At 47.6% G+C, this 24402-nt stretch overlaps 2 protein-coding genes across 3 annotated transcripts in view; one reads left to right on the forward strand and one right to left on the reverse strand.

Annotated features, from left to right (window-relative positions):
* LOC113465212 (filaggrin-2) overlaps positions 1-17572 on the forward strand; it is a 31025-nt gene extending 13453 nt beyond the window's left edge. The window contains exons 5-6 of the mRNA XM_026819524.1: positions 5273-5335; positions 17553-17572. The gene's annotated coding sequence lies outside the window, so the exon portion shown is untranslated. The remainder of the gene's footprint in view (positions 1-5272; positions 5336-17552) is intronic.
* Positions 330-19808, reverse strand: HGTX (HGTX homeodomain transcription factor). 2 transcript variants are annotated; one of them, XM_018036706.2, is made up of 4 exons: positions 17573-19808; positions 14385-14495; positions 11380-11588; positions 330-1990 (listed from the first exon to the last, which is right to left on the reverse strand). In XM_018036706.2, exons 1-4 carry the CDS (start codon positions 18327-18329, stop codon positions 1793-1795), a joined length of 1275 nt encoding a protein of 424 aa, XP_017892195.1. In that variant the 5' UTR covers positions 18330-19808; the 3' UTR covers positions 330-1792. The 2 variants fall into 2 exon arrangements, with proteins under 2 accessions (XP_017892195.1, XP_026675326.1); XM_026819525.1 differs by lacking the exon at positions 14385-14495.
* Positions 19809-24402: the final 4594 nt, after the last annotated feature.

Raw genomic sequence — 24402 nt, forward strand, 5'->3', positions numbered from 1 at the left:
AAGACTGCCGGGGAATCCTTTGAAACAGCGTGGGAGTCGGTCGGACTTAATTGAAGTTCGATGCATTAAAAACTACGTCATTCAAATGTCTTCCTTCATGATTGATAGCCTCGATGATTTTCGTCTTCGACTTACCTTCCTCCGAGGTTCCGATCGATCTTCACTAACGATTAATTAAACATCTCGCCACCTCGTGCAAACGAAAAAAATTTCGAGGTAAAAATTGTAATACCTCGCTGGTCCTTTTTTTTTTTTAGACAGAACTTAAATACGCGTATGGAAAACTAAGGGATGAAAGAACGTACACAGTGGTTTTATAATTACCATAATACGTGTTCCATTTATTAAATTGGAGATATAATACACAAGCGATAGATAACACGTATGTATAATTTATACAATACTTTATACAGATTGTCTCTACCTCGTTCGCTTAGCAATTTATCTAAATACTGTACAGTAACACGTCGAATGCTCGAGTAAAACTAATATACCCGCGTTTTGATCGCACTCCACCCACCGTTCCCAACTTTTTAATTAAAATCAACCGTACAGACACACCGAAACTCGTAGAAGTCCGCGACTTCTGGTCCTTTGCTCCTAGCCACGTTTCCTGCGATTATACGTACATATTTAATATTTATACGTGTGTGTGTGTGTGTGTGTGTGTGTGCTTACGCTCATAATTCGTTTTGCTTGCCATTTTCTCGAGTTTAACAGGGAATACCTACTCTTTTCATTAAATACGTTAAATATCACATTCACGTTTATCGTATCTACAGAATATACAAAATTTCAATCGGTTTACTCGTTCGTCGACGCGTCAGTTCACCGGGGGACACAGACAATTTTTTCCTCAGTTGAATATCGTTCCATCCTCGTTCGTCTTGCGTTTAATTTACTCGAATATTTATATACTTGTAATCATAGCGGCGATGTAGTTAATGGGTTGTCTGATATTCAGCATACATTTACTATACACGAGTCGTTCGACCGAATACGTGCTTAGCGGCGTTTCTTTTATTATAATTAATTACTTGCAGGACCGATCGATGCTCGTCGACTTCGTTACTTCAGCGGATAATTCGTTTTCCAAATTAGACACGCGTATGACTAGAATAGAATTAAATTAAATAAAGATTCAGAGTACGTTCCCTGTCTGAACGGTTCCGGATTGCAATTTTCTCTGTAACATCAAGATCCTGCAAATAATTGCATACGTATAATTACTGTCCAGTTACAATATTATAATTTTGCTTGTAATCTCGTTAACGTACGGACTGCGCGCGGTCGTTCCATTATGCGAGTATTCTTAGTACAAATATATACAAATTACGGTAGGGCTCTGTGAACGTTGGAATCTCGGAACTGAAAGAAAAACGGGCGTTCTCCTCTTTCAAGGTTCTTTTAACGCGAGAACGGAAGTGCGAATCTCGCCGTTGCGCCGCTGAAACTCATTACCTCGTCAACTAATCAACGAACGAACTCGTCTCCCCTCCGACGAGTACATATCAATCTTTGGTTAATATCTGAATAATTAAGTCGTATACATGATTCTCCAATTTCTGATTCCTGTTACAAGTTAACACGTTTCAACGGCGCAACAGCGGACTTCGTTCATACAGACATAAATTATAGCAATCGTTCCATCCAGTCGTCAGTCTTGGCGGCATTTAGACAACGAATAATTCTACCTACTGAAACCGGGATGATATTTCTCGTTCGTAACAATTCTTCCCATCGCGCACTCGTTCACTTGTTCGCACGAGTATTGTCCTTTCAGTACCGATTTTTAATGCCTGTACTGCTGCTCGAGCTCCCTTCTGAGCCTCTTGGCGGCGGTCTCGCTGTTTCCCTCGGCTTCCGCGTCGCTGCATCCGTCCTCACCCTCGGCGACGACTCCTTCGACCTCTTCCTGCCGTCTCTTGGCCGTTGCCATCTCGGCCGCGTGCTTTTTCCGCCATTTCGTCCGCCTGTTTTGGAACCATACCTAAAAGAACAAAACGAGTTCCCTGATTGCAAACTTTTTTCCACTTTCTTTCGACCTCTAATCAAATTCACGATTGCCTCTCGAACGTCGCGTCGATATTAAGTTTGAACTTCGCGTCTGACAATCGTCATACGAGCGTGGCAGTGGTAATATTTTTCGTGCAGAAGCGAATAGCGAAGATAATTTAGCAAGGGTTGAAAAGGAAGCAGGGAATCGAGGAAAACCGGATGGATGGAGGAATCCACCTGGAAGGGAGAGCGACTTAAGGTGGTCCCGTACATCTATAAAGCTCGAAATACGCAGCAGGAGTCCGTGTCCCCACAACAATGTATTTAATTAACGTAACGGGCGTCAGGGGAGCGAGCGGGACTCGAGCGTAGCGATTGCACCCACAAACCACCCTCTATCCATAGCGGCGAGCGCCGCGTGACCCCAACTAAACTCCACCCCCGTGGGCGCCCCTCTTTTCTCGCCAATCCGCAGGCTTGTTCAATGGCCGCCAAGTCGAGAGCTTAAATTAAAGATATAAGCGGCGCGGTGCCGCGGCGCCGGCGTCGTCGCCGCCGCCGCCGCCGCCACCGACGCCGATCCTGGCTTTGCCGGCAGCAGCAACCGAGGCGTCAGCGCGCACAACCGTGAGGCGGTAAACGAATTAAAAAGTAAACGGCCAGCCGTAAAAGTTAATAGCTGTTCGGATGAAAATTAAAACACTCGAGGAATTAAGATAACGGAGAGAAAGGAAGCCAGACAATCTGGGTGAGATTGACTGCTGCGCGCACCGGTCGCCGGCGTAAAACGTCAATTCTTCCTCTTTTTAAAACGAGAATCCCTCGCTTCTCTTTTTCCTCATCTTCCTCTCCCTTCTCGTTTCTTTTCACGGTTCGCCGTCAAGAGTTTGATCGCGATCTCAGAATCATCGAAGAACAGAATCTGCCATAAGAATCCAGCTAATTTGCCAAAGATAATTATGAAATCTAGGTTGGAGATTCGAATAGTAGAACAACGCTCCCAAAACATTCTGGTCGCGATAGCTCGATCGGGTCATCGATCCCACGTTTTATCGACGCCGATAAGAGCGAAGGGAAGGCACAATAAAAAAGATAAGCGAGATAGGGCGGAGGATAAATTTTTATTACGACTCTTGGCAGCCACGGATTGAAAATCCTATCTCGTATCTCAAAAATCGGCTCGCTCCGAAAGTCTAGCGACGTCTCCTCTTTATTATCCTTACTCCGTGTACTTTTAAGTTACTGACCGCGGGATACGGTCTTTGAATCGATTTTAAAGTGACCGTGCATTCCTGCCGTAAGAATTGATTTCCGGCTAACATTATGGCGGCGCACTGTTTAACCAGGAATTACCTCTAAATTAATAGACCGTAATTGAGCCAAAACGTGACGCAAGTAACCGATAATAAGCCATTAAAGCCTCTGCGGCCCGAAATTGAACGTTAACGTTAGAACAACCACCTGATCGTGCTAATCAAATCGACGTATTATACGTCTCATTAAATCTCGAGGCAAGGGCACGAGGAGTTAGACTCGTTCGGTTAAAATCGAGCGCTATACTCTTTAAACAGGAATACGTATCCCCAGGCTGTATTCACCCTCCGGGCAGAAAAAATGGCAAACGACGTTCCGCAAATCCTACGCCGGCTTTGGATCGGCATTTTCGGGATTTTTCTCGCGCGGTGTCGAAATGTAAATGGCTCGCAGCCGGAGGAGAAGCAGGCTTCGATCGTGTCGCGTCATTCATCTTGTTTTTGAACGCGTTAGTCACGCGGTTGTAAACGCTCCCTTCCCGCAACTGTTCGATTTATTAAATCAGGATTATCTAAGCCCATTACTTTGTCCTGTAAAGCTAGATACAAAACCGCATTTATAACTGCGCAAAGCCCATACCGACCCGATACACCGACGCGACGCGACGGGGTGGAGTGTCGATCTCTCTTCCCCGTTCTGCCTCGCCCCCTCGTCGCCCCTGTTTCGTTGCCTCTCTTCTTCCCGTCCTACCAATTCTGACAGATAATACCATGGCCAGTATCTGATCTCGTTGATATTGGCGGATAATTTACTATGCGAAAGATTACGCGAGTGTGACTCACATCTCGATACCGGAATTTGCATAGACACGCGCCACCTCGCGATTACCCTTGCCGAGAAGATGTTCGGTCATTTCGAAAGGGTGCACTCCGTTTTCCAAATCCTGTCAACCCACAGAGTACAAAATACGTTGCGGTAGAACGTGCAGCGTAGAACGCGTCAGATCCTTATTCCGTTCTATGTTCATTCTGTTCTCGTGACACGCTCGTTTCCCCGATTTCCCTTTCGACTCGCATTTTCCACCCTGTCACAGGTTTTGGCATGTCATTCGCCACGACTTTTCCTCGTCCTCCCTTCCCTCATATCTTCTTCCCTTACGTTCGACGGAATAAAATACGTGATGCTATTTCTTGAACAACACATTTAATCGATGGTCCGAATTCGAATGAATAAGTAAAAGGCGAAGCAGAGTCGCGGCTATCTGATCTGATTTAATTAACGGGATTCGATCGTTCATTCGAATCAGTTTTCTATAAATTAATCCGGGACGATCGAGTCGAGGTAATAAAGCAACTACAGCGGGTTTTTATCGGTGCGTTGGCGAGCGCATATCATTCTAAACCGGTGGATAAATTTATCGGAACGGTGGATCAATGAGGCCTTAATGAGATATATTACCAAATGAGAGTGTTTATATCGAATGCGGTCGACCGCGGCTGGCTAAGCGCCGATCATACGTTGTCGATCTATAACGTCCACCAAATTACCATCGTTATCCCCCGAAATAAGCAATTTAGCTTTTTGTCATCGTCGAACCTCGGACTTTAAATGAAATATGGAAACATTTCGATGCTATCGAGTTTTCTTTGGAAAAAGCACGGTGAATAAAAATCGCGAGCCTCGAGTCTTATCTACGTTTCTTTTTCTTCTCTCTCTCTCTCTATCGTAGTCTCGCTCGCTCAGTCTACGCCGTTCGCTTTTATCCATGCTACGCGCCCGAGTGACGAGCGATTCTAGAAAATATTTTATATCCAGAGACTACTGCGCTTAGTTTTCATTTTCCTTAGAAACGCGTTTCAAATAAAATTCGGAAACGCGTCCAGGCGAAAATGAATAGAAAAAAATTTGGCGAGGGATGCTTAATGACGCGTGGAAAGTCGCGCTTGACATTCACTCGGCTTCCGCCTCATTGAACACGCTTATCATTCAAATGCAACCTCATCGACGATAAATTTTTCAGGTCGGTCGCGCAGTTCGAACCGAGGACCTGTCGAGGGATCGGAACGACGCGTCGGTCTCCACGGTGAGCACATTTTGCCTTCTACGAGTCGCTTCGGTTTCGCACGATAGAAATAATAATATAGTAAAAAAAACGATTGCTCTATCGGTGTGAAATCAGGATTTTAAAAACGCTCTCCTCCTTTTCGTAATCGAAAGAGGGACCGAGAAAGAGCCGTAAAACACGGGCTGGTTGCCCGGTTCCCGTCGGCCGCGAAATTTGATTCCGAAATAAAAATAGAATATTAGGGATAACGCGAATCGGTGAAGCCATTTGATCTTCGAGTGAGGCGGAACGGTCGGCCGCGAGGGAGGCCGAGGGTGTCCGGGGGTGGGTAGGGTGAGGAAACATATCGATATGGGAAAGCGGTACGAGAACGGAATACAGAGGAGCGCATTATCGCCAACAGCCAACTACCCTCTGCCATTCTCGTGGATCGCATTACTTATTATTTGAAGAAACATTCTGCTCCGAGCACTTTGTAATATTACGAGAAATTACTTAGAATCTCTTCGATTCGTTTCCATCCGCGATTTTTCAATGGTCCGCGAGATTTTATAGACATCATTTTAATTTATTCTATACAGAGTGAATCGACGTAGAGTTTATTCATTGATTTTGACCATAGAGCCTTGGAAGTTGAATTTTGTCCTGACGAAAGTGTATAGAGACTATCTTTTAGTCGAATCAGTAGTGATACGAAATCAATGATGGCGATTCGTTTCGTAATTTAATGGGTGTCGCGTCATAACGAGAGTAAGTACCGGAACGAAGTTAATGGGATGAACGCGACGCAAGGGATTGTTTCAATTCAGCCGAACGGGTCCGTCGCGCGGCGAAAAGGGCCGAGAGTCAATTAAATAATCCCCGTTCGTTCAGAAGTAGTCGGATCGGTTGGAAATCTTATTGATCGCATCTGCGATACCCGTGTCCTCCTTTGTTTCCTAAGCGTCGCACTGATCTCTGCAGCCTGAATGAATTATGTGGGCAGGGGAATATTAATACGTGTGTACAGTGATACAGATACATTCATCAAATTTGATCAAGGAAACACTCGAGGGTGTTACAGGATTAGTCCGTCTCCCCTTCGTAGAAGCTCGATTTTGATCGGTTGGATTTTTAGCCCCAAAAAGATTCTCCGTCTCTCTTTTCCTCTCTTTCTCTCTCTTTATCTCTTGACTCTTGTCTCTCTCTTCGTTTTTATTCCCGTCTGGCATGGTTCGAGGGAAAATTGGACAAGCGTTTATGACCGTGGAAAGATCGTATCGAGGAATAATCAGTCATGCGTATTCCGTATTCGATATTCGTCAGCGATACGTGCGTGTCGGAGATTCAATTTCCAGGTGGGATTCGTCCCTTTTCACGGTCCCATTTCTCTGGTTAGATCGGCCGTTTCTTAAAAATATCACATTTGCACGACGGGGCAAAAAATCGGAACACATAATTAATTCGTACACGGCATCGGAACGGCAAATATCGACAGCCACCCTCTGTCCCAACCCCCAACTTTCGGAGCACGCTGCGACACCTGCCCGCACGATGACGTTAATTGGTTTCGACGAGCGAAAGAAATATCGATTCCGTCCGATTACGACGTAAACCGTAACTCGGAGGTCGGATATAATAACCCCCAGGTGAAAGGACCTAGAAGAGGGTTTCTAGAAGGCGGCGCCGCGAACGGCCAACGAGCCTGGCCGCGAAATAAAGTCTCGGTAGTATCGAGAAACATCGTAAGGAGGCGAAACGGGGCGTACGAGCGTAAGAGGGAGAGAAAGGGCACTCGGCTCGTGGATTCGAGCATTATGGAGTCAAGTACATGTGGGCCAATTTCGAGGGTACGAGCTGTGGGAGGTGAATGAAGGGAACGCCGCCGCCTGCTGCCGTGATTTATCACGCCGTGCCACGCCGCGCCGTACATACATACACCACCATGATGATACATGGTGGAGGAAAAGCGGGTAGGAGGCTTTCGCTCGTACTAATTGACGTCATCGATATTGGTATCCGTCGACGAGCAGATTACTCCGCCGTAAACAACTCCACCCCTCCGCTGCTTCCGTTGCTGCAGCCTACACACCCGGCATCCCCCGGCTCTACCAGGACACGGGGTGGCCCGCCACTTTACTACCACCACCACCGCGGCCGCGTAAACACCATCTAAGCCCTCTCGTTCCTTCCGCGCGCCCGCTATTTATCCCTGTTCTACCCCCGGCTACACACCCCCGATTACCCCTATCGAGCGTGTAAAACGCTATCTTTTGCTTAAACGATACAATTAGAAAATGTCTCCGAGTCCCCAAAATAATCCCGACCACCTCGTTAACCGCTCCAATTAAAACGACGAACGTACCTACATCTTCTGAACACAAGTTTCGCAAGTACAAACGTTTTTCCGATGAATTCTCAAAACGTTTCATTTAAACGAGATTATACCCGGCCACTCGCTTCATCGAGCGAGCGCTTCAACTTGTTATCCCATTCCTCATCTGGCTCTCCCAACCCTCGAAACTTGCCCGTCTCTGTCCCTTTCTCTCCGTGATACACGCGCTGATACGCCTACGAGCTGGGGTGTCACGCTCTTTAACTCGCAAATGCTCCGTCGTTCACTTTGCCGTATTAGATTCTAATAGGGGAAGCTCGCCACTCGGGGATCATTCGTTTAGCTGCATGTCCGAAGCTTTCCACTCTATCTCTCTCCCTCTCTGTTGCCCGTTGTCTGCCTCCGAGCGGCAAACCCCCGGCGGTGGTGGTGGCTGCCGCCCTGTTCGTTGCACTTTGCTCACTGTTCGCTTCACCGAGCCGGCTAACTAAATCATGCGACGGATATCGTTGGCAATTTGAACGGCGACGCGCGTAATAGTCTTAATAGCCGCTCTCGTTCGATTCGCGTATATAGCGGTGTCTCGCGATGATTGCCATGGCGTCGGACCAATTTGCGATATTTCCACTGGCCAGACGCATCTACGCGTTCTACTCCGTAAATCGTCGGAACGATTTCGAATACTCGTTTGATCGATCGCACGTTGCCAACTTTTTCATCGAATCTGTGTGTCTCTGGGCAAGAAAATTCTTGAGTTTTCGGTTTGAAATAATACAAGTAATTCCAGTGTTGTTTCAATTAATCTTTCCCCCGGTGAACGTCGCCGTGGTTGCATAGAGAGTTTAACGTGTGTTTGGCTTTTTTTTTTTTTAAAAAAAGAAGAGGAAAAAGAACGTATCGGTGGGATACACGTTTCGAAAACGAAAAAGTGATAAATCTGGAAATGTGGAATGACAGAACACATATATCTTCGTTGGGCGGAACTAGCGAATCCCTATATGCCGTACTAATCCTTTTCCGATACTGAAAAAATGATAAATCTCGGATGTAAAACCACCGAGCCGAGGGTATCGATTTTGTATACAGGGCGATCCATAAGTGAGCCATAAGGAGTTTAACGGTGAACCGTGCGATGTATTATTTGTACAACGGGCGTAAACGCTAACATTTTTTCTTACAAAAAAGTGTGTATCGTATACAAAGGATTAAAAAAATAAATGTATAGGTGCAAACTGGATATCGTAACGGAGTAGGTGTAAAACGATGGGAGGCGAGCGAATATTTCGCTTCATAAATTCACGTTCGTACGAAACGCGTGATATTAATTCGACGGGATGCTTTCTGCAAATAATATAGGCGATGATTGATGGATCGAGTATAAGTTTATTACGCATGGCAAAACGATCGCGACCGAAGCGCGTGTAAATAATTTCGTGCGAAATAATGGAAATGTTTACAAACGCGATGCGTTTAATCCTAGCGTTTAACTACCGAAACGATGAACTTGAGATCATTTTTAGGCCTGCAGAGACTTCAACGCGCGATCGTTACGATCGGTTCGTTCAAGGGAAAAAACTTGAGTCGTGTTTTTCCTTCTGTCCGACGAGCATGGCCAGTTTAATAATAATAGGAGACGATAAATTTCTTTTATCTACCGGCTGACAGCGGGGAAAGCAGAAAGTAAGAATGTAATACGCGGCACATGATCGTAACACAGCGGCAAACGAGGAAAGTTCGCGATGAGAGACTGTCTCGGTAGAGTATATAGAGGAGAACGATCGTCACGATTCACCTCGCGACCGGACTTCGATTTTTACGTTTATAAATAAATCAGAGTACAAAACGAGAGAACACGGACGACGACCGTTTAAACTTTCTCGTTTCATCCCTGGTTTCGCTAATTATGCCACCATCATTAGTTTCAAGCCCCGATCTCCGCTTGTTTCCTTATTTTTAATTTCCCCGAGTTCCACCCTTATCTTTTTTCCCTCTGTACCAGCGAGACGTTCAGAATATATTAAACCCCGTCTCGCTGCACAACGGAGTTTCTGCCTTTGGCGAATCGTACACGAGTTGCAAAGTCGTATACCTGTTAAGAAAGGTCGATCGCGTGGGTCCTCATCGAATCCGAGGGAACGCGTATATCGACCGACGCGAGGATCTGAATCAGCGACTCGTCTCGGGTCGGGATAGGTACATATATATCGCCGTAATATTTCGGGAAACGCGGCGTGCTGGTCCGTAGATCCGCTGGCAATCTCGCCCCCGAAGATGGCATATACGCGGAGGTGAATCGCCTTTTGCCGAGGAAATCCGAGGTAATTGAATGCTAACCCTCCCGCCCCCACCGGGCTCGAGTATCATCCCGGGCTCGGCGAGGCGGAGGGTCGCGCTCATCCCCTGGCCATCACTCACCGACACAGACTTGTAGCTTTCAATAAAAATGTAAATATGGCGGCGTAGAACGAGCCAATGACAGCGCTACATCGACGGGCCGCGACACACAGAGGGTGGAAACCGGTATAGGAGAGAGAGACGAGGGTGGCTGGCTTTCGGGGGTTGAGAGGGTTCGAGCGCGCCGCGAGGGTCGAAGATGGCGAACCCGGAGACGGAGAGAAGAGGCTGAGAGGCTTCGAGAGTGCCGGAGGCTGAGTTCTCCGGCAACGGGAACGGGAACGGGAACTCTCTGGCTCGGAGCACGAGTAGTACAGATGTAGCTAGGGAGAGGCGGGAGTAAAAGTGGAGGCTCGTCGGAGAAGCTTCCACTTCCACTTCCTTCGGGAGATCGCGGGGGTGGAGTAGGTCGGAGGATACGCGAGATAGGTAATAGGGTAGGGAGGGAAACGGGGGGGCGCGGGAGGGGCCTGGTCGGAAAAGATGGAGAGGAACAGCCGGGTAGACAGAGACGCTGCTGGAAAAAGAGGGGTAGTCGGAAGGAACAGTGACGGTTCGCTGTCGTCACTCGGAGGACAGGGTTTCCCTCTTCGTTCGTCTCGCGCGTGTTTCATCACTGATTCCAGCAGGGAGGGTAGGGCGCGGAAGGGAGAGAATGACGCAGGTGCCGCAAAGCTTGACACGTCTCCGGCTGTTTTGTCACCTTCTTTTATCCTTCGAACTTTTTAGAAGCTCGCTCGTTAGAAGGTTGCTCGCGGCGTTGATGGAGTAAGCCGTCGGCGAACAAATGCGTTTTAAAATTACGGGGCGCGTGGTACCGTTAACGAAAACGTAGGGGAACGATCGAAAAGATATCCGGACGGTGCGATCGATCCTAGTCATTGAAACGAATGATTTTTCGGGATCGCAAACCGTGCTTAAACAATTAAGCCGACAAGGAAATATTAAAACGATGGCGGCCGTTAAAACAACGGCAGTCCAACTTGATTTTACTTTTTATCGCTCGATACTCCGGCTCCCATTCGTTCCATCATTCACGGATTAATATCGGAGCCAGCGAAAACTTCAACTGTTATGAATTTTTATTAACCCATCTACATCTGTTACTCATAATTAGCCAAGCGCCCGGCTTAAATCAGCCGGACGTTTTTATTGGAGATTAGCGTAAAGTTTATTAAAAGCGCCGAGCGAACGCCACATCTAATTTTCCTCGGATCGATCTCGTTCGTTAAAAAACTTGGAAACCCGTTCTCATCGGAATCCAGCAAATATCCTCGCGTCGCGACCCAAAGTACTTCGATTCTGATCGAGAATTTTATAGAGACGACGCGATCGACTCGTCGTATTCGCTTACCTTGACTTGAGACTCGGACATGCCGAGGGCGTAGGCCAATTTAGCACGCTCCGGGCCCGCCAGGTATTTCGTTTGCTCGAACGTTTTCTCGAGGGCGAATATTTGCTGCCCGCTGAACGTCGGCCTGGTATGCTTCTTCTTGCCGCTCTCGTGTTCCCCGGTTCCGCCGGTCCCTGCCATCGTCTGCTGACAACCCAGCTGTTGCGACACTGTAACATCGACATCTCCCAGTTTCTCTTCTAATAACAGAGTCTGTCGTTTCTATTCATCCGCGAGGAACAGAAGAAACGAACGGGTATCGGGTATCGAGAACGATTTCGTAGTCGTCGAACGTGAAATTGGATTACGAGGTTCCGCGGAATTGGACGTTCGATTGGCGTTGTTGCGAGAAAATCGGTGATAGCCTCGCGCTCCCTTTTACCGAACCAATTAATCTTCATCAATTCTGCGTCATTCTTCTTGCCACGCGCGTGCCGACAATTTACATAGTTGCTACCGATAATTGCGCAATAAATTTACATCTCGTTACTCGCCAAAAATGTTCTGTACGACACATCTACTAAAAATCATCGGATCGTTCCACGATTCGAACATCTCGCTCGACCGTCCGTTCGACCTCGTTCGGTTCTGGAGAACCGCGCGACGAGTGCATCTTCTCACAGTTTAGCTGCTCTTACCGTTTTATGGCGGGATGTTGCGGCGGAAAAGAAAAGGGGAGATTACAGTTTAATTTGACGAGATCACGCGTTCGAGGGTAAAACACTTGTGCGATACACCGCAATCGTGGCGGACCGTTCCGGCGGCTGCCGGCACGTGGCTGGCACGTGAGTTTGGCGTTCGGCAAATAGGCGGACTTTGTTATCGTTATCCTTGCCTTCGCGGCTGATCCCTTCGGCAGGGACACGAGATCCTCCAGAACAGATAGCGACGCGTGACAGGGGGTGAAATTGGGGCGGCATTATCGCGGCGCTAACATGTTCACCAACGATCTACAGCGAAAAACCTGATTAACACGCGTCCCGGTTGATGTTAAGGTCTAACAGCTTGGAAAATTAAGGTGAAATATGTCCAGTTTCTGGCTGCATCCCCAAACGAATGATCATATTCTTTCTTTTTTTACGAGTACAGATAATGAAATTTCCTCGGTACGAACGATGGTCGCGCGGCTCGTGGAAATCAATCTTGCCTAGATGCGACAGGGGGCGGCGAGAGGGTGACACACATAAATTTCCGCAAAAAGCTCGACGCTCATCGAATTACCGGGCTAACCAGGAAAGTTGCGAGTTTACGCAGTTTCTAAGTAGATGAATAGGGGATACCTAGCTGGTTGAAACGCGTACGGCTCGATCGCGGCAGAGGGTGGAGAGTGCGGTAAGCAGCTCATTAGAACCCTCCCCGCCGACTGGCCATTATTGCCTCGTTCCGTATTCCGTTACAAATTGCTTTATTAAATTAAAGTCCCACAACCCATACTGTTGTGACGACCCCACGCCTCCTCTTCTTTCCCCTCGTTCCCCATGTGCCGCGTCTGACCGCGTGCTACCTTCTCCCTGTACCCTTCTTAATTACCCCTGCTAAATTTTACCGAACGCGTCGTCCTTTATCTTCGGCTCTTCGGGACGAAAAAACTGTAATATCTCGCTGCATCGGCGAACGTCCGTTTTTCCACGAGCCAATTCAGAGGGTTCGGGTATTTAATAGAAAGATATAAAACCGTTTGCATGGATCGCATAAAGCATGTCCCGCGACGCTCGTTCCTGGCCGTCTCGCGAGGCCCATGCAGCCGATCGACCTTAACAGTCAGGAATATAAAGCACGTAGTATCGGGGCGCGTTATATCTCCCGGCGTAAGTCGGCTCCGGGCGGAGGAAGGATACAACCGCGAATGCCGCGCAGTTAAAATATTGCCGGAGTTATTCACGTGAGTGTGGAAAGCAGGGGCTGCCGGGATACGAGGGTTGATATTGAATATGATATTCCGGGATACAGACGCCGCAGCTACCCTCTTATATTCGTCCCGCAGTGACATTCCTGGCCGAAACACCACGCTGAAACAACACGCGCGAGCAACCGTTGTCCGTCCACGCCCTACCACGCGTACTTACACGCTGCCATCCTGTCTCAACCCTCTTTCTCGGTTAAACCGTCCCGTTTCGCTCCCGATCCGCTCGCTGTCTTCTTCCTCTCGCCGAGGGGTCTAAGCGTGCGTGTCTCGGCACATGTGCCACCATCCCTGATGCATGCTTCAAAAGGGGACGCGAGCCCGACGTCACGTGTTCTTTCACTTTGTTTCTGATTTTCTTTTCTCTCGCGGCGCCCTTAATCGCTTTTACGAATCGCCCAAGGAGCTGCAGCCGAGTTCGTCGTAGTCTCTTCGATTTGGAAGACTTCGACTTCTCTCTTTATTATTCGTCTTCGGTTTTGAGAAAGCAGTCGTGTCGCGTAGTCAATTTTAATTTCCCTTCCCGGAAATGTTTCCTCTTCTCATCTTCATAGAATAAGAGCAATGCGTGTTAAATACCTCGCTCTCGTCGAGTCGTTTTCCCTCCTGTTTTTCGGTCAGGAAAAAAGTGTTTTCTTAGATCCTCGAAGACGGCATTTAGCGTTTCCTCCTGACACATGTTCTTTCGCTTCGGTCAACCGATTTCTTCGCCGCAAAAGCAAACACGAGCAGCTGTCAAATCTGTACTAATATCGAGCGAAACGAAATATCCCGTGGGCAGAGAAACACCCCGGATCCCTACCGTCGCTTAGGATACACTGTTTTCAATCCAATCTTTTTCTCCTTCGGTCTCCTTGTTTTCTCTCTATTTCGGTGACAGTCCAAAGATAAACATTATCTTTCGTTATCGTGTCGCGGTTACACGTTTCCTATTAAATTCTGAGTAGGTCGATCTTTATGTAAAACTCAACTGGACATATTTCACTTGTAACTCTTTTCGTCCCGTTCACGATCTCTGGTCCGAGGTACGCAGCCAAGCGAAGTATGTTTGCGCGAAACTTACGTGTGTGCAGCCTCGCTCGCCATGCCAGGGGATCGCTGACTAATCCCTGAAGACCCGGCCAATAGACAGCAGGATGCCGTGGTTCCGTTCTTTGTTGGAATTGTCCGATACCTGCATTCAAACCGAGCGTGCCATAAATATATTAAGACAGACATTTTCTCTCGCCTGCATCTTTATATCAGAGGTACAGAAGCAGAAAATCAAAGACGTTCTTCGACCGATGCCGTCTCACTCTCGAGTTTGATATCTTATTAATGACCGTTTCTTTGGGAATCTAATAACAGCTGCGGTGATTTATGTCGCCGAATGGGGTGACAATATGACGCCGAGAAATTCCGTAAAGTAACGTTATTTGTATCCCCCGGTACACTATATCTTTCAAAGAGATCGTGCCAGCATCGGAGAACCGCAACGCGACGCGTGTGGCCACGAACAATCCAATCACGGGAGACGTTTCTTCGTTCGTACAAAAACAGCACAACCCGTTCGAATCTATCACTGGAACTACGACACTTTGCATGGAGGTGCTCGTTCGTACAGTGATTAATTCAAGGTTGCTTCGTCTAAAATTTGATCAGCCAATTATCACGTAAGAGAGACTGGCAAGTGGCTACTGTGTCGCGATCAAGGGAACGGTTTTACAAATTGCCTCCCTCAAGGGTTTATATCGGGTTTATAAAATGCCGCGGTCATATCGACGTGTTGGTTGTTAATTCAGATTCGAAGAAAAACGCACGGATTCCTTTTCATTCGAGTCTCGAGATACCCTCTACCACCAATAAAACGTTATTCCAGTTTTAGTGTTCCGGCGAGCGCGATGCTCTCGGAACCAAGAACGAGCTTTTCGAAACGCAGTGCGAGAGATACGATCGTTACCCCTTTTGTCCGCTACGTTGAAATCAAATAAAATTTATTGGATCGTAAACGAGACCGATGTTGCGCGCTCGTCAACAAAAATATGTATTGGGGATTCGGCGTCGTAACTATGACCGATCTACAAAGCCGCGGATCCGCCGATTTAATTGAAGCCCAGTCGTGATTTCTACAAGAGTTTATTATACGATTGACGTTAAAGAAGTTCGAGAGATCGTCTACCGAACGTGGATGTTCGTATCTTTCGATCAGCGAAGCACTGCGCTTTGAATAATTTATCTAAGAATGAAACGAAATTGGAAGGGATGGGTGAAATAGAATTCCAATACGCCGTGGCGATTAAAAAAAGTGTAAAATGAAAATTAAAGCGTTGCTCGGTCGCGTTTTCAGGAGGGTGAATTATCGCGAAAGCAGATGCAACCACGGCGAGAGCCGAGTGGAGGCTGAATGAACACACGGACGCGTATCGAACCTGCGCATTCCGTATTGCGCGACATGCATTGCTCGCCCATTTTACTCGGAGGCGGGATATGTTCATGTTTATACAGCGCGCCCCATGAAAAGCGTCCTCGAAACGGCTTGTACCGCGAGAATTATTAGAAATTTAATCGGTGAACGATGAGGCATTCTATGACGATCTAACGAGGTGAGTACGCGCGAGATAATGTCTCCAGCTGATCTCGACGTTCCCGTGGTCTCAATATGATCTACGCGAACGGTTTCTCAAAGGGTTCTTCGAGATGAATCGAACGTGATCAGAAAATGCTGAGTTCTAAATTCGCGATTTGAATTCGAGAGAATTCTAATGAGTACTTCACGTTTTAGACAGACTCGTGGAGTATCGCGATTGAGCAACGCTGTAGACACCATAAAATTGTTTTCCTTCCAATAAAAGAAGAAATCCTCGGCGTGGTACCCGTAAAAGCTACCGTGGGGTCCCCAAAGAATCTTTCACGATTTATACCCGGCTGCTGCTGTGCTACTTTTACTCGTGGCGGACGTTCAAATATCTCCAGAAATGGTGCCCATAATTCGCAGTAATGGAACGGCCATAGTTTAAAAATACCTCTCGCGAACATTGTTTAAGATCTTCGATCGACCAGATCTTTTTATTATTATCGCATAATCTCTTTGGTTTGTCCTCGTCAATTACCCAAAGATCGAGCGATAGTTTCGAAGCTCGATGGCTGTTAAAATCCCACTTCGCCGGGAAGCCTAATTCGTGAACTCATCAACCCCGGTCACGTGCCACCCTTGTTCGGCAAATGTGTTTAGTATTTCTGTGCCGCTCTTGATAGCCTCGCTTTTAATTTTATGATCATACCTCTCGTATATCTGTCACGATATCATTGATAATAAACGAACAAGGCTTCACGCCGTGTCACGGTCTCCGCTCTCGCGTTCTACGATCGTTTAATTATAAAATTCGAAATAATTCAGTTTGCAATTCCTCGCGATTGAATAGTCGAGAGTTAGCGTAACCTCGATGAAAATCCCCCAGCCAAATTGGCCACCGTCGTCAGGTGGTTAACCCGAAATACGCTAACTTTGGGTTAGTCTACGCGTTTATCTAATTCGGTTAAGCGAGTTTGCTGCGCGGCTCCCCGATCCCGTTACGAAAATTACATATTTCGAAGATTCACTTTCGTTCGCGACACGGGCAACGCCGTAAATAATTGGCCCTTTAATCATTTTAAATGCACGGATAATCCGGGATCAAGTTCAAGATAGAGCCCCGGACAGATACAGATTATACCGTTGCACGGAACGAAATAGTATTTGCGCAAGACATAATTTAATTTCATCCAAAACCCGTTGGATCTCGGCGGTACGTTAATAAATATGCAACCGGCAACAATTAACTATTCGATTCATCGTCATCGTTATTTTTGTTCACGCGTCGCGCGCCGGCCAAATTATAAATCCGTCGATGTTTTCCATTTTATTCAAATTAATTAATGACTGTGCACGCGTCCTACTATGGTATAAATCGGAATAAAACTTGGGTGAGACGAATTCGTTCTTTCATGAATTATTACCAATGCAATGTGCGATCTTTAATTCAATTTCGCTATTGGTTCGTTCTTGTATACATCTGGCTCTTGGAATTGATCAGGACCGAATGTTTTCCAATTATAATCAATTCCCATATGATCGATTCTGAACCCCATAGAAGATTCTTTGACGGTCATTCCCCAATTCTTGAAAATTCTTTGTCAATCGTCGCATTCAAACTCCTGACAAATGAGATCGTCGGCTGTCGATCCTAACGTCGTTTGCTTATTCGATTCACAGAATGGAGTGAAGATACGAACCGGAGGATGCAGTGAAGCCGGCGTGCATTCCGTACCGCGAAGCCGTCATGTGCTGAGGATGCGGCGTCGGTTGCAACGCGGCGTGCGTCGCCGAGACGGGCGCCTGAGGATGCGTCGCCGCCGGCCGCGACAGTATCGTGTCGATACCGTGAGGATTGTTGCCGACGGAGGTGATGGACGTCGCGGGACTGTGTTTCCCGCTTCCAGTCGGTGAACTCTGTCCCTGAGTAATAGTAGACAAAGGTACGCTGATCCTAGGCAGCTGGATTCCTTGTTGCTGCTGATGGTGAGCCTGTTGCTGCTGCTGTTGCTGCTGCTGCTGTTGATGCTGCTGCTGTTGCTGTTGCTGCTGCTGATGGTGGCTTCTCTCGGCCATCGAGTGAAGAGCGGCCAGTGGTTGACTCGCGAGCATGCTACCACCGGCCGCGCTCAGATTCAGGAATTGGAGAACGTGAGGGGCTGCAGCGGCGTGGAAGTCGTGCAACCAAGGTGGCCTCGGCGGCGGTGGCGAGTGGCTGGACGTCGGGGGTGGCGAACACGAGCCGAGAGAAGAGCCTGCCGACGAACTTCGGTCGCCCTCCAAGTGGCTGTTCCGCCTGTGAGCGTCGCTCAGCGACGACATGTTCTCCCCTGGCTGCGTCTCCGGGCTGGATCGCAATTGCAACTGCAAGTCCGAGCAGGCCTCGCCACCGGTATCGTTGCAGCTTTTACTATTATTATTGTTATTGTTGGTGTTGTTGGTCAGAGAACACACCATCTCGCACCACGCATAGTTCGGCAATGAACGGAAAATCTCGACCGGGACAGGAGGATCCGGAATCGTTCACTGAGCCACACCACTGGTAAGACACTGGTCACTCACTCGGACCTGGGTACCGGGTTACTTAGGGTTCACTGTCGATCACTATCCATCGCGTTTACGAATTTTACATTCCCGATTCTCGTTCCCGTTTGAAAGTCAGTACCGTGCACTCAGGTAAGGCGGCATGGTACGGTCACAAATTGTCCCTGTGTTTTATCGACGAAACTGAATAATCCTGTGAGATCCTTGAAACGGGCAAATAGAGGACGCGGGCACCTCGCGTCCGTGAAGGTGATGTCGCGGATGACACTATACTATAATGAGGGGTGGCCGAGGGACACGGCTCGGCAAGTGGTATGCGACTGGGGTGCATCGGGTGGCGGCGAGTCCGTGGCGGCTTACACCTCGAGATGGCATGGTCGGGGTTAGATTCGGGTTTGGGTTCGCCGGCAGAGAAATTCACGGAGCGGGACGCGGATAGGTCGGCCCCGGGCGGCTGTTCCGGCGTCGGAGGCTGCGGATTGGCGTGGAAACCGTGGGTAGTCTGGTCCGTGAAGGGCGGTTCTGGTACCGGATTGGACGTGCACCGCTCGTTCCTCCGGAAGAAGAGGTGTTCCGGGCGGGGCCTCTCAATCTCGCGTTAGCTTCTTGTTAAGCGTCTTTCATTGTGTGTTTAAATTCGTAATTTATGATCCCGACTGAATAAAACAAGAACTCGCTGGTTCGCTTACTGGCTGGTTGGCTGACTGGCTGGCTGGCCGGCTAGCCTGGCTCGGCCGAGCTGTTTGCCTGACTGGCTCCGCTAGTTTGCTCGACAACTGGGCACCTCTCTACGACTATGGTGACACTACCGCCTCGATAACTTCCTTGCTTCCGCGCTTCCTTCCACTCTGATTCCGCTTCGTCTCCCTCTTTACCACCCCGTCGCTCTCTCTTCCTTCACCCACCCTGCTCGGAACCCTGGACTCGTCTCCTCTGTTCCGGCTCGGCTCGGCTCGCTTTCCAACCAGTCAAGTACGCGTACACCGAGCAAATCGAGTTATTTGCTCCCGATGGTCCATTTGGCGTGTTCCTCCGCTACTATGTATGGCGACGCACGTGTCAACGAGAATTCGGTTACTTCGCTCGGCTGAACCATTGCTACGCGGACGACGTAACTAACGTCGTCCTTACCCCTTTCACTCCCCCCGCTCCTCTTCTTTCTTCTAACAACGGTTAGACACTCCTGGCGCTCGACCAATCTAATAATCTTCCCAGCGATGAATAATTTATGCCCCTACCTTTCGCGCAGAGGTAAGTAGACGTCATAATTGTCTACGACTCTGTTGGATTTTCGCGGTAGCGAATTGATCGGCGGCGACGCGACGAACGTGGAAACATGGAATTCGTGTTGCCATATTGATTTCAGGAACGGGGATGAGTTTATCGAGTTTCAGTTCGATGTAGAATTTGCCTCGACGTTCTACCGTCCAAGTATTCGAACGCGGAATTTTGATTTCTATCGAGACCAGCCCGTTCAAGGCTCGATAATCCGCACGGCTAGGTAATAATAAACGAGAGATTGATACGCGATAAAGGCGGCATATGGCCGGTTTTATGTACACATCGTCCGATATCGGTGTTTCAATTACGGAAAACAACCGGTCTATCCTCTGTTTAAATAAGACTTTTATTATATTGACGTACGCGAGCATTAACTCCGTCCCTCTCGATTAAACTCGGCACCCGTCTTTTTACGGATACCTCCGGTATCTATCGCGTATCCATAAACTTATTAGAACCCCCCGCGCGAAACGAGATTCAAAGGCACGGCACCCAGGATGTTCCTCCGTCCTTTAACAGTTCATTCCGAACACGAATCACAATCTAAAATCCATTTGCCGGCGTAACACGTTCTCGCGCGTACAATGTGCATGTCCCGTAGTTACTTCCACACGCGTGCACCCGTGCGAGCGTCCATTCGCGTCGAGTGTAATTCGAAAAAAATCGCAGGCTTTCCGTCGCGGTCGGCCCGTAATCCGCGCACGGTGGCAACGCTGGCGGAGAGCATAAATTTCTCGTTAAGGGGGCCGCCTTTCCATCGTTCGGTTTTATCTCCTTCTTCGAGCGGAACCTCGTTACGCGCCTCCTTCGCATTCGTCCAACCCTTGTTTTTGATCCATTTCCGGGTTTAAACCCATAGTTATTAGCCGGGGCTAGGGCATCGGCCAATAAAATCGGTGCAAATTACATGAACCAGCAATAAAGCTCTCTCTATCTCTCTCTCACACTCCGGCAACGATTCGACGGCACCGATTAATGGACTCGCGCGCGTTCCGGTCTTCACGACGAATTGAAACTGGCGCCCGATTAGCGAATTCATTTGCGAATCGAACCGGCTCCACCCCTCGCCGTTGCGAAATGCACCGAGATGGATGTCCGTTCCAGCAGACCGGAATTTCCAACCTCGCTGGAAGTCCAAACGTCTTTTACTGAATTCTCAAAAAGCAATAATTAAGAGCAGTCCATACTATGATATTAGGCGAGTCACTTGGTGACAAAAGATATTCTCAGAAACGTGGGAGCAGATATAACTCATAAAGGCACGAAAGAACGTCAGAAGCTGAATGCATATTGCAGTATTCAGCTGGCGAATAGAAATGTTTTGTTTTGCATTAAAACCTGCGGTTCAGATACACGACGCGAAGATTCTTTCTAAGATGTTCCTCTCCCTCGCACATAAAACAAGTGACCCCGTATAAGTATCGTCGATTCGTGTTCCTTTTTTAAAATGTGTATTTGTTTCGTAGAAGTTGACGCGGGTCCGCCGAGTTCTTCACGGAGTGTTCACGACGCGATCATAGAAGGCTGGATCGCGGGTCGAATATAAATTTTCTAAATTCCGTCTGAATATTCCGCGGACGTTCTTGTTACCGTTCGGACGCATCTGTTATTCGTTTTCCCTGCCGCTTTCCTCGGGCACCCCTCCCTACGGCGAGAGGGCTAATTTTTCATGCCGAGTTCGATGGTCGTTCGACAGCCTTTTCAATCGAAACGATCGTACAAATTGTGGGGACACAAGTGTGTGGGCAATAGGACGTCTATATTTTCGTTCCTAACAGATTTCTATATCTATTTTTCTGAATAGGAATCGTATTTCGTAAGATTGATACGTGATGAAATTAATCTGCGAACCACTCGTCGAGATAATCCTTTGCCAGTAGTTCGGTAAATGATAAGTCAGACGCGTTCCGAATTTACGTGCAAATTACTTCGCTCTCGATCTCGTTGAGAAGTTGTACGCAAGGTAAATATAAATATGCATATCACAATATTTAACAGTGGAACTACCAAACCGGTGAAAAAAAACAATGGGTAGTTCTAGCGTTAAGTGACAATTCTTCTAATCGATGCCATGCATCTTTTATTTCGCATAAAAATGGAGTTGCAATTTTCTAGCTGAAAACTGTGTGAATCAACGATCGACACCTGCTTCCGAAATCAAACGATATTCGTTAATTTCCGCAAGCTTTTCCAGCCTGCGTCGTTTTACGGGACATAAAGCGATAATTGAGGTGACCTCTCCACGTGATAAATGTCCGATAATTTCACGCGCGATCGGTCCTCGATAACGGGCGTAGAGCGTGTCACACGCGACGGGAAAAAGAGGAAGACGAAGGAGAAGCCGTTTCGCAGCCGGCCCGAGTCATTGTGTCCCGATCATTACACGCCGATGATTGCATTATATTAGCCATGCAGCGTGAACCTTTTGCCCACCGGTGATCCGTGTCATCGCGCGTTACACGCCAGATGATGCCACAGCCGTGTATACGTAATACGCACGCAGTTAGGCCCGTCTCATTCCCTTAATCGTTCCATTCACCGTTTTTTTTTTTTTCAATCTGATCGCGTTTAAATCACAAATCGCAACCATCATTTTTCTGTTATGTAGGTATAACGTTATTCGATGGAGAGTGATCGAAACACGTACGTTCCTCTCTTTTCTATGCGTTCGATCATAAATAAGGACCTTTTATTGGAAAGCGGAAACTCGAAATTTTCGAACTCTCGTCTCTCCGATTATCGATTTTCGCATTAGCTCCCGATTGGATAGAGTTTCATTAATACTGTCCCCGAAAGATCATCGCATTATCGAGGTTCACAGTAGTCACCCGTTTCGTTCCGCGTCGTTGCTTCCTTCCTTCGGGGCGGTCCCATTTAAACCCGGGTTTCTGCACGCCGAAAACGACTCAATTCTTCTATTTTAATCTTCCCAAGTGCTCCACCCTTTACTACCATCATGAATAAACATTAAACGCGTATTAAATAGAAAACACTTGGATCTTCTGCCCCGATGAAATATATTTCGTCGCAAGAAATTTCTTTTACTGCGTTTAATACGCGCACTCTTTTCATCCCAGCATCATCTTCTCACCCGAATGTTGATCATTCTCGCCGTTGCATTCAACGGAACGGAATCGCCCAGGTCGTCGAATGACTTTCTAAACTCGACCTAACCACCTCCGCGCCAACAAAAAGGTTCCACCAAAGAAAGAAACAAAATTCCAGTCCTCCATATAATAGGCTAATTATAATTACCCGACGCGTCCGGTTCGGCTACCTGCTATTCTGAGATCCGAGCTAAGCCGGAAATAGAGGGAGCTGAATGGATGATTAATAACATCTCCCAGGACCAAAAGTTCACCGCCATCGCGATCAAACGACCGTAATGCGCTCCGAGTCGAAAATATCTACGTATGATTTACTATAAACGCGCCGGTTATTACGAAAGTAGTTTAAGTAACGAAATAAAAAAAATTCAGATTTTCGTAGCCTCTTATGTCGCGGAATGAATTTTCCTATTTACGCTTTGATAATAATCAGCGAGGATGGAAAGATTATTTACTCAGTCGACGGGAATGGTTTATCCTACATGAAAAGTCGAATACTCGAGGAAGTCGAACTCGACTTTCCGTGGATTCGGGGTGTTACACGTTCTTTCAGGCCTGTGAAACTATTTCATTGAACAAATTTAACGCTAATACTGTCCAAATACGACAGGCGCATTGTTGGGGCCCAATAAAGGGTCCATAGTAGCAGCGGCAGAAACGGCACAGCTGCTCCTGATTCGTGAGGGACGTCAAACAGGCTTAAAGTCCGCTGTCCTTTTTCGGTCTATCAGTCATTTCGGTGCGGAGCGAGTGGGGACCATAGGTTCGAACATTGTGTCCGTCCATTCACACGGGATATCTTCCGCTGCCCGGTGGCGAGAGGTTTACGCTACTCAAAATCTGCTTTTCCACCGCGCTTTGCATGCGCTTATCGTTTGTCACCTGACGATCCGTCCTTAAGGATGTGTTGGCTATACNGCGCCAATACTTAATTGGATATTTCCTTCTATACTTTTTAGCACGTAGCTATTTATTATTAGCATTGTTCTTCCGACGTCTGATTTCTCTTTAATTATAGGAAATGCGTTTTTCTAAGGTACATAAACTTTTGGGATTGACTGTGTAGCCAATACATCCTTAAGCGATGAGCCATCGACTGCCATTTGTCACTGGCGCGTCTTCTTCTCTAGAAACGTTCTCTAAAGACTTCTCTCGCGCGGAGGAGAGTTCATGGCGTGAGAATCAGATTCAGCAAAAAGCATCGCGTTCTCTTGAAAGGATTTGAATTTGTCCGAGAGACCCTCTTTAAATCTCCGTGCTACTACGTACGCCCGGCATTTGCATATTTCAGTCCGGCCATCGCAAAACACGCGGCAGAGAGCCCTGGCTCGCTTCTCGCGCTCGATCTCTCGGTTATTTTTCCATTCGTAACGTATTCTCTCTCGCTGAACGTTACGAGGTAGATTTCGCGAATGGTTTTTACCTAATTGAAAGAACGTCGAATTAAGATTGCAGCGGGTACAGAACGCGGAGATAATCGTGGACATTTCCCAATGCGGTATCCAGGACGTAATTGTCGTGTACACGGCGCGCGCAAACATTTGCGCGTACCGGATCGGATAGATATCTCGTTTGGGAACGCGCTACTTTTCCGTGTT

Source organism: Ceratina calcarata, unplaced genomic scaffold, assembly GCF_001652005.2.
Source record: "Ceratina calcarata isolate Rehan_Ccalc_2016 unplaced genomic scaffold, ASM165200v1 scaffold153.2, whole genome shotgun sequence".
Taxonomy (NCBI): Eukaryota; Metazoa; Arthropoda; class Insecta; order Hymenoptera; family Apidae; genus Ceratina; species Ceratina calcarata.